Here is a 10,606-nt window from a genome sequence, read left to right as displayed (position 1 = left end):
TTGAGGGACATTTGATATTTAGAATCTGACCCCTTCTTTGTAGTTAATGTATGTTGATCTGCTCCCTGTAAAGAACTTCAGAGTCTGCTTGGAAGAAGAACAAAAATCTTTAAAGAAAACTTCTTTATGCCAATATTATTAGGAATTTTATAACGTTTCACTGCTATTCCACACTAGTATTTGGTTAAATGTAACAAAGATGCAGTATTATGAGCTTTATCACAAGGCCATACAGGTAGGAGGAAGGTATGCACCCATTTAATTCATACTTCATAGTACTTCATTCAGTAGAGCTCAGGGAAAGTAGAAGGTCACAATAAAACCTGGAATATGTAAATTGCTGAGGTGGTCACCATACTTTGATCATGTGAATGATATCCTTTTCCCAGGTGGGGCTCCTTTTGACTCCTCCTCAAAGCAGAGAGTTCAACTGATCTCAGAACTTACAGAAAAACAACGAGATCTACAGGAAACATTAAGGCAGAAAGTGAATGAACTGCGGAGGCTGTGCCTTCAGGAAGCTGTGAGTAAAACATTGTCCTGAGTATTATACTTTACTTTAGCTAGTATTCCTATCTGCCTTGGTATTTGTCATTCCTTGCATTGCAGCCTGCAGACTGAAAGAGTAAAGGGCATCGTTCAGACCAATCAGGCCAATCTTTATGGTTTTACTTCTAATGCTGCAAACATACTTCCAGGATTGGACCAGCACAGTAATAAAGCTCATCAGTGTAATGCAGCTCCTTCTTTGTCCTAGCAGAGAGTGGGGCTGATGTTATACCAGACTTCATGGCATAACTGCAGGAAGATCACAGACCTAGCTGTGTGGTTTGGATGGAGTGCCTCAATCACCAGACTGGATAAAGCAAGTCCATTGTAAATGCAGTCCTTCATGGCAGCACATACCTAACATCATTTTGCTTCTTCACCAAAGCAAAGCCCCCTGTAAGCTATGAGTAATAATAATAATTTGCAATAGATTTGCCTACGGCAGCATTGATTGGCCATGGTATTGGGTAGTTACATGCTACCTAAAGCATTAGGTATTCCCTCAGCTACTGCTGCATAATTAAATATGACAGTGGGGTGGGGATATTAAAACAATCATGTTGCTTTGCCCTGGTTGGGCCAGCACAGGTTTGTTGTAAGCTGAGAAATGTGCCACTTTATAGATTAGCAATGGCAAACCTTTGTAATGAAATTTTATGGGTGCTTTTCCCACATCTAATACCCAAAAATAAATTTAGTACAGAATAGTACATGAATAGTTTTGTTTTATATACTTCACCTAAATGATTTTTACAGAGTTCATAGGAAAAGTTCTATCAGTCACTGCCCCAAACAAGTTTGCAGTCTAATGTCCTCTTCACAAATTCAACAAGTACAGTTTTAGTATTGGTATTTGCCCAAAAAGTTTCTGTTTTTGTAATGTTAGTGTCAGCAGTGGTGCCTATAACTGTCATGGTGGCACATGGCTGAATACAGCTACAAAACCAGTACTGTGATTGATTTGCTATATTAGTTAGTATTTATATTGCTAATACTGTACCTTCTCTTCAAGCAGGAACTGACTGGACAGGTGCCTGTGGAGTACCCCTTGGAATATGGCGAACGACCTCCAGCTGTCACAAGAAGGCAGCGAGCATTTAGAATGACGGCAGCAGCGGTTACCAGAGCAGAAGTAAGCAGCTGTTTTTCATAATTCATGAGATCCAGAAATACCTTAGTTCGTTTAGCTTTTATCCTGAGTGGGATTTTCATCCCAAATCTCGGACCACTTTGCACAGGTTTGTGATTGGTGCATCTTCACAGCAAAGAGACCCCAGTCCTTAAAAAAAAAAACAAAAAAAAAAGTTCACATTAGACAGCTTGGAAGCTAGTAGTATCCCTGAAAGAGTCAGACCCCTTCAAGTAAATGTAATCTTTGGGAGGACAATAAAAGTCTTGATTGGTGTGGGATGATTTCATTTTTGTTTTCCGCTCCACTCACATACTGCAGCACTAAGGAGGGTTTCTTTTGGAACACTTTAAATTCTTTCAAACTGACTGGAAGAATAAAGGCAAAATGCACAACTCAAGCATATCCTTTTAAAACCATCAGAAATGTTTCACGTACTGTTCCAAATCCCCATGTGTGCCATGTGTCCCCTAAAATGACAAAACTATTAACCATTAGTCCCAATAAACTCCACCAGGCAGCATGATGGCTCAGTGGTTAGCACTCTGGCCTTTGCAGAGCTAGGTCCCAGGTTTGAATTTTGACCAGGACACTATTTGCATGGAGTTTGCAGGTTATGCCTGTGTTTGCGCGGGTTTCTTCTGGGTACTACGTTTTTCTCCCACATTTCAAAAACATGCAGTTAGGTTAATTGATTTTCCATAAAATTGTGACATATGACTATGGTAGGGACATTAAATTGTGAGTACCTTTGTGGAACATATAGTGACATGGCTGTGGACTGTGCTATATAAATACTGTATAGTAATATAATAAATTGACATTTGTTTGTTGTACTTAAAATTCTTTGCATGATAGTTTACCCTAGTAAAAAATTATGATTGCCATCTAGTGGTAATACTTTGTATTACACTCTAGTTCAGCATATCCCCGTTTATTTTATTACTTTTTATTAACATGTGCTTATATAGCACCAGCATAATATGCAGGGCTTTACACAGTCCATAGTCATGTTGCTAGCTGTCCCTCAAAGGAGCTCACAATCTAATGTCCCTACCATAGTCATATGTCACTAATGCAGTTTAAGGTCAAATTTGGGGAAAGCCAATTAACCCACACAAACACAGGGAGAACATGCAAACTTCCGCAGATAGTCACCTGGCTGAGATTCAAACCAGTGATTTAGTGCTGCAAAGGCCAGAATGCTAACCACTGGGCCACTGTGCTGCCAATGTCTATAGACCTCTTCTTTTTTTCATTCTTGCAGGAAGTGCAGTTGGATCGTTTGGAGCGAGATTTCGCGCTGCAGCTACAAATGGCAGAAGCTGCCCGGAAGCTGAGTGTTGCTGCAGAGCAGAGCACAGAATTGACTGCAGAGCAGCGCAGGAAACGCAGACTTGTTTACCTGGATGCGCTGCGCAGACTGCAAGAGATAGAGGAGCAAAGTAATAACTTGCGCAAAAAATTGGGCCTGAGGCCAACACATAGAGTCCCTCACAGTTTGCTGGGTGAGTGGTTTTGTTCTGACCATGGAGTAGATGGCCATGTTAATGTGGAATTCTTTTAGTCATTTTTAAAAGCTCCCAGCTATAAGCTCTTTAAACTTATTGTAGAGAGGAAAATAATTCTATTGCTGTGGGGATGAATACAATATGGCTGCCCAAAGATCACCCCACATAATCAGGTTTTAATCATTTTTCCAGATTTGAATAATATACAGAAATTCTAATAGCATTCTTTTTTTATACATACTAGTTTACCTTGTAGTGTCGATTAGCATCTTGAAAAGCAATAGAAAAACAACTGAATGACTTTCTAAAAATAAGAAACTCTGCAAGGAACCCCTCAATATGTGTGTGTGTGTGTGTGTGTGTGTGTGTGAGTGAGTGTATATATATATGTGTGTATATATGTGTGTATATGTGTATATATATATATATATATATATATATATATATATATATATATATATATATATATATATATTTTTTTTATTTTTTTACAGATGAAGCATTTCAGTCAGAATGCAGTTCTTTATCTGATGGGGCCAGCCATGGTGAGTATAGCTAGTTTGGGCAGTAATTTAGTAAATCAAGATATTTTCAAGTTTGCATCAAAGAAATAAAATTCCATTAAAAAGCTATATTATTCTGCCTGCAGATGATATTCTTGCTCAAGGAATGAGGCCCTCTCCTCCCCGGATTTTTGAGCACTCCCGTGCTGTCTCAAATAGTCCCGAGCGGAGGGTTGGCTGGAAAGCATCACCTGTGGAAACGTACTGTGAGATTCGGAACAGGCGCAACTCCATGGCTAGCACAGCAAGGTAAGTTGATTGTTTCAACCCAGTACTATCTTTGGTAAAACTTTTTTTCTTTCTTCTTTTCTTGCACTGTCACTGCAGTTTCAGTTTTTTAAATTTCACCTTCTGTGAGCTGGGGGGAAATGTAGTAGGTACTTCTCCTTATTCCAGCTGTCAGATCTCCTCCATTCAGCCAGTTCCCACCCATGTGTTTTCAGCTGCCAGCTGCATTATAAATCTTGGTTGTAATTCACTCTCTGTGCCGCTGCTATTCTGAATGACTCATTTAGTCGTCTTGTGTCATTCAGAATGATAGTGGAATAATGGTAAACTACAACCAAGCTAAACGACATGCAAGGCAGGTGGTTAGTGGCTGAACAGAGGAGACGAACAGCTAGAACAAGGAAACTAAACCTTGGTTTACAGTTCAGTCAGGTTTCTCATGTTAAAAATAGGGTGTACTGTATATAATCTATCTGCTAGTTTTTAGTACTTTTATTTGACACCCAGAAACGATTACATATATTTTTTAAATATTGTTAGAAATTTGTATTTTTTTCCTTAAATGCTCTCTAGTAATCATTTTATAATTTGATGCTCTTAATCATCATTGACATTAATATAGCCTAATGAAATGTAGCCTAGTTTATTTGTGCAATTGACATTTTGTGGCTTACCAGAAATAGAGTGACAAGTTATATCTGTAATTGGGTTTTCTGAATCTTGTATTATTTGGGTATTCCTCTCATTCAATTATGTTTTTAAGTGCCTGGGTTACGAAAAGTTCTAGCTGCCTATATGTATTTTATCTAATATTTTTACATTTTTTTTACTTTTTTTTACTCCCAGCCCCACGCGCTCCTTTCCCCGCAGTCTATCCAGTCTTGAAGGTCGAAGTGTTCCAGCCACTCCAGTTCTAAGCCGAAATGCCTGCAGCAGCTCAGCATTGAGGTAGGTACTGCAGTGTTGCTTTATTGTTGCTGGCAAATGATGTGGTAAACTGTGACAGTCCTGCATAGAAAGGGTTTCACATTCCTAAAGTGGAACTAAAGATTTCAATAATGTTTTCAAACTGTTCAATCAGGCAGGTCATTAATATTGGAGAAAGGGAAAAGTGATTTCCCTTCTGCAATAATCTGTCTTACCTGCCTGAAAGCTCCAGGAAACATTTTCAAAAGCTGCATTTGTTGGGACTGAATAACCTTCGCACACCTGCATGGAAGTTGCATCATTCTGGTCAGGGAGAACATGAAGAAGAAAAAAGATGGTGTTGCCTTGCGCTATAAATGGAGACAGATAAGTATAGAGGTTTATAATTTTTTGTTTTTTTTTAGGTTACCAACCCTGCTATGCTGTTTTATACATTTTATCTTTCTTCAACTGAAGTTGGGCAACAAAGTTTGGTGACTTCCTTGACATCAACCCTTGATTGGACAGTGAAAGATCTTTGCTGTCTACTACTGTTAAAATGTCCAGATCACTCCTTACTACTTTCCTAATTAACCCAAAAATGCCTGACAGTCTGATGCAGCATTTGATTCATCCCTGGGCCTCAAAGTGGATTTTCTGCTTTGGCCATGTTGCTCACCCAGTCACTCGGGAACATTATTCATTTACAGATTTGAAACAAAAACATGAGCTCCCTTCAACAGCTCTATTCAGCTATCTCCAGATTCATCATTATGCCCAGTCCCACTCCTACATATGCAAGTGGGAGACTATTCTAGGTTGAGAAATACCAATAGAATTATGGAAGATTATATGGAATAGAGCTCATAAAAGTTTGGTTTGTACCCAATACAAAGAGAATGCATACAAGGTCATGATGCATTGGTACCTCACATTGGACAAACTTCATACAATTTTCCCTGCAAGTAGTAACCTTTGCTGGCACTGTGGCTCCCATGTAGGTGCACTATACCATATTATATGGACATGCCCTGGCATTGCACAGTACTGTGCGGAGGTTATTGATCTCATGTCTCTGCTATCAGGAATCATTATCACATTGGACCCAGTGACTCACTTACTCAACGTGCCGGTCAGAGGTGTCCCTAAACCTATGACAGCGCTGCTTACTCATTTGTTGACAGCAGTCAGATGTTTTATTACAGTCAAGTGGAAATCTACACTTCCCCCCCACTATCTCAGACCTTTATGTACGTTAGGTACTCAGGTTGCATGTAATGTTTTGAATATATACTGGAATAGTTTGGTGCCTTTAAATCTGCCTGGGGTTGAGCTTTAAATTAAGTTTGCAAGGAAGACAATGAAAATCAGAGGAAAGAAGGTTTTTTACACCCACCTTAACCATTTTATGTTTAACTTTTTTTCCCTCCAGATCTGATGGGTCAGGTTTGTTGCAAAGGCAGTGGACAGGAAGTCAAGACTCCCAAGTGGGATTCCTCAGTGATCGTCCACATACTCATACTGCCCACAGCAGGCGAAGCAACAGTTCTGAAGCTTTAATAGAAAGACCTCCTCCTGCTGAGACCCAGGGAAAACCTTCCTTCAAGAGTTCAGAAGCTTTGAGCGATCACTCTCAGGCTGGCACAGCACCCAAGCACCACCAGCCACGAGGGGCAAGATCTCCGGACCCAAGAACACCCAACACTAATGCCCGCCTTCCATATGAAGAGATACTGTTAGATTATTATATGGAGCGCCAGCAGCAACAGCAGCAGACACGGGGGTGGGCAGAATCAGAAGGGCAATGGTGGGTGGAGCCTGACTCTCCCTGGTGGGTGGAACCTGATGGTAGTAGCCATTACTCTAGACGAGACGGCTACTATGAGGGCTATATGGGCAGCCCAGCCCTTCGGAGTCGTGCTGAGACCCAACAGCGCAGAAATGTTACTCGAAACAAATCATGTGGCCCTCAATTAAATGATGTTAGTCATTTTCAGCAACCTTGGCATGCTGATGGCTTCCAGCAACGCAGTGCCCTTCAGGTTTCCCACCCGGGTCCTCGCTCTAGGAGTCAACCTCGGGCACCACCACCTGAGACAATGGAGAGAAATGTGCACAAAGCTCTGGCACTGGAGGGGCTCCGGGACTGGTATCTGCGCAATTCGTCAGCATCTGGGGGAGTTCAAAGGGACCCTATTCCCTCCCACGTGCAGTACCAGAGATACTATCGTCCAGGTTATCATGAGGCACACTATCAGACTGGATCCCCACTTCCACACTCAATCAGTTTTACTGGGGCTCCTTTGCATGGCAGGTACGAAGTTCTCTACTGAACTCCCTCCTAATTGGTGCTCAATTGTTGCCCACACATTTATCCTCCACCTCCCTTGTATGTGGTATTCAGAAAAGACATCCTTCCCTTATTGAGTATATATCCAATATCCATATAGTGGTGTAATTATATGGATGATGGATTCGCATTTAACATAAAATAGTTTTCTTCAGAACTGCTATCCATTAAATTAGTTAGATTGAATAGGATGTATACACTCTCCTAAAGTTCTTAGTTTGCATGGGCTACTTTGTAAACATTATGACCTTCTAATTTCTATTTTCTTTCTTTTTCTTTGATTTTTACTCTAAACACTGCTCTCCATTCTATTTTCATGTTATTGTTCCCACTTCATTTTGCACATATTATGAATCTTTTCTCCCCTATTTGACAATGTTTTGTTTTTCTTTTCTCACCTCTTTCCTTCCTCAATTTTCATTTGCTTTTAAAATATCAATGCCCACAAAAATGTTGTTCCCCCTTCCTTCATGTTTACCCTCCTCCTCATTACACTGTCTAATTGTTGACACTTGGAAACATTTTTAACCCCCCCCCCCAAAACATGGCATTACACCACCACCACCTTGCATTCTATCACTGGCCACGTCCCTCCTCCCCTCCTAATCAGGCACTTTTCAGAGTACATGGATGAGGACCTGTACAGCCAGGCCACCTTGGGGAGTCGGGCACAAGGAGAGCGGTCAACGGAAGGCACACCACCAGGTACTTTAGTCTGACGCTGGATGGCAGCCCTCCCATCATACCTTCCACCACCAAAATCCTGAAAATCTTCCTCAAAGAAGAACTAGAGACCCACACTGCTATTTTGGTTCTTCAGCAATAACATTAGTCGAGAGGAGTGAAGCAGGACAGAAAAGATCTGCAGTTAATGGGCCTTAATGCTTGTTGGTGCTTAAGTGCAATAAGTAGCCACACCGTGTTTGGGGTTTAGCCTGCAGCATGCGAGAGACTGGTCCTCCTTGTCACAAATGCCAATTTAATACTCTCTACAAGTGCCTCCCTGGTAGAGGGGGTTTTGTGATACATACAGTTTTAATTTTTCAGCCTTGTTCCTAAATGTTATGTGCGTTCATTGGCATTCGTCTTTCTCAGTGTTTGGGGGAGGGGGGAGGGCTAAAAAAAGAAAACATAATTTTGTGTACAGTTAATACTGCAGCCTATTTAGATCCCTGTATCCATCTGAATCAACTGACAAAGTACATATTATCTCAGTGTGAATTGGGACTTTAAAGAACAGGATAAAGAAGAAGAAAATGGTCTATTTGCTTTAGGTAAAGACTGATAAAATTTAATGTAAACCCTGTGCCAAACTGCTACTGCAAAATGCTAGCAAACAGTCTGTGCCCTGCTGTGTAAAACACTGTATAGTTTGATAAATTGTATCCAAACTGAATGTTTGTAAGTAGACACACTGGAAGAAAACAAATTATTACATCTGCTGGAAGAGAAGATGGAGGCTGAGCTGGACTCCTTGTCTCCATGCTGGTTAGGCTTATTGTAAAAGAAACAGTGTCTAGTATCCCTTCTGATATGTTTTATTTGTTACAAACACTGAATGGTAACTGGACAACACTGTGCAATATGTACAAACTTGTTTTATTTGGAGAAAGTAACTTGTTTATTGGGCAAGAAAATTTAACAATAACTTCTGAAAAAATAAAGTACCTAAAACATTTAAATTAACATGTTTAATTAACACTCAAACATTTAACTGTGGATTTGAGTGAAAACATTTATACAGTTTATATATACCTATGTATGTGTATTTATTTGTTCTCTGTGCCCTTGTTGACCAACAGTAAGTGATTAAAAACCTGCATGGTTATCTGCTCTAGGAATGCATAGCAAACTGCATCACAAACCAAAGGGTTTGCATGTTTCCTTCAAAAGTGGAAAAGCAACTGCCTGGTCAGCAGCAACATGTCGCTTTCAGCATCAATTCCGAAACCAGCGTGAATGCATCCACTTCTATACAGTTGAATAAGAGAGCAGTTGAGTCTGCAAAACAATGCTGTGGTTTACCACAAATTGAAAGGTGCCTATCATGCTACTTGTGCTCTTTCCTAGGGTTGCATGTTGGCTTGACTCCTCGTCACTTTTCTTCTCATTGGAAGAACTAATGGTGGATGAAACCTAATGAATACACTTGGTCTATATATTGAAATTGCTAGGTAAATTGTGTTTACTGAACAGCAGCTTATAGGAGGAAATCTAGTAAATAAAAAAACGTAATTTTAGAAAATCTATGATATGCATCATCTATGTGCTTCTACTTGCACAGCCAGCACTGAACAACAGTAAATCCTATCTGAGGGTAATTATAGGAATAAAAAAATGGCTGCTGACATTTGTTAGTCATTGCCCAACCCCATCTTGATGATTAAAAAAAAGGGTGCAGCAAAAGCAGTAGCACTCTATCTGGCTCATAGCACTAATGTTGGTGTATATTATGACATGAATAAAATGTATTCATAAAGACTAGTATTGATGCTAATTGGTCACCTTACAAATTGACGGGGTTTCAAGACTGACTGGAAGCTGGACAAGGTATTGGAATAAACATGAAAGCACCTTGGAACTCATGTCATACTGGCAATTATGCCACTTGCTGCACTTTGGCAGCAGTTAAAGTACCAAGGATTTGTGCCTATTTTTTTCTTTTTTACTTAGAAAAGAAAAAAGACAGAGTATAGAACACACTTTTATTGTATCACACACTCTATTTAAATAAAAGAATGCTAAATGCATCAATGACAAAAGTTGTATGCTGGAGTGGTTCTAAAAACCAAAGGAAATTTATAATGCTCTTTTCTATTACTGGTAACAAAATACTACTGATTCTAGTAGACCATCCCTCACCACCAGTACTGGACCAGAAAAAAACTCATTACGCCTATTACTAAATATTAAACATGGTGATGTGCTTTCCAATTTTAAATTATGTTCCACTTGTTTTACATTCTATCCAATGAATAAATAACAAAAAGGCCAGGACTAAACCTGTCAGATTCATGCCAAAGGCCTCTTATCCAGTTACAGAGTTATTTAGGGGGTAAAAAAATTAGGTGTTTTGGTAACAGAGTTCTAATAAACATTCTGATGGACTTATGAAGGGATGCTGCTAATGAAAAATATAAAAAGCATTACAATGGTTTTATAAAAAAAATATTACCTAGGTAGGTTCCTAAGCCATCTGTAAACTACCCTTACAACTGAACAGGTATCCACCAAAAGCAGGGATAGCTAGTCTCCTATGTAATGTTGGGCCTATAGTTTATGTGTGGGCATGACTTGAATATCAACATAGAGATAGGAGGGGGGTATCTGCCAGGAGCTGTAAGGGGAGGGAACAAAAGAAGTGGGGAGA

At 39.9% G+C, this 10,606-nt stretch overlaps 1 protein-coding gene across 6 annotated transcripts in view; it reads left to right on the top strand.

Moving 5' to 3' along the window:
• Nucleotides 1-8,918, top strand: part of CCDC120 (coiled-coil domain containing 120) — a 108,306-nt gene extending 99,388 nt beyond the window's left edge. For 5 of the 6 annotated variants that reach the window (XM_072431762.1, XM_072431766.1, XM_072431765.1 and 2 more), the window contains 8 exons: nt 390-523; nt 1,565-1,681; nt 2,946-3,186; nt 3,684-3,734; nt 3,839-4,001; nt 4,827-4,928; nt 6,319-7,200; nt 7,847-8,918. In XM_072431762.1, the coding sequence (XP_072287863.1) occupies nt 390-523; nt 1,565-1,681; nt 2,946-3,186; nt 3,684-3,734; nt 3,839-4,001; nt 4,827-4,928; nt 6,319-7,200; nt 7,847-7,955 (1,799 nt within the window). In that variant the 3' untranslated portion in view covers nt 7,956-8,918. The remainder of the gene's footprint in view (nt 1-389; nt 524-1,564; nt 1,682-2,945; nt 3,187-3,683; nt 3,735-3,838; nt 4,002-4,826; nt 4,929-6,318; nt 7,201-7,846) is intronic. The other variant, XM_072431767.1, reaches the window with a different exon arrangement.
• The last annotated feature ends 1,688 nt before the right edge of the window (nt 8,919-10,606 follow it).

The sequence above is a fragment of the Pyxicephalus adspersus genome, chromosome Z (assembly GCF_032062135.1).
Source record: "Pyxicephalus adspersus chromosome Z, UCB_Pads_2.0, whole genome shotgun sequence".
Taxonomy (NCBI): domain Eukaryota; kingdom Metazoa; phylum Chordata; class Amphibia; order Anura; family Pyxicephalidae; genus Pyxicephalus; species Pyxicephalus adspersus.
Note: the sequence above shows the minus strand (reverse complement) of the source record. Positions and strands in the feature narration are given on the sequence as shown.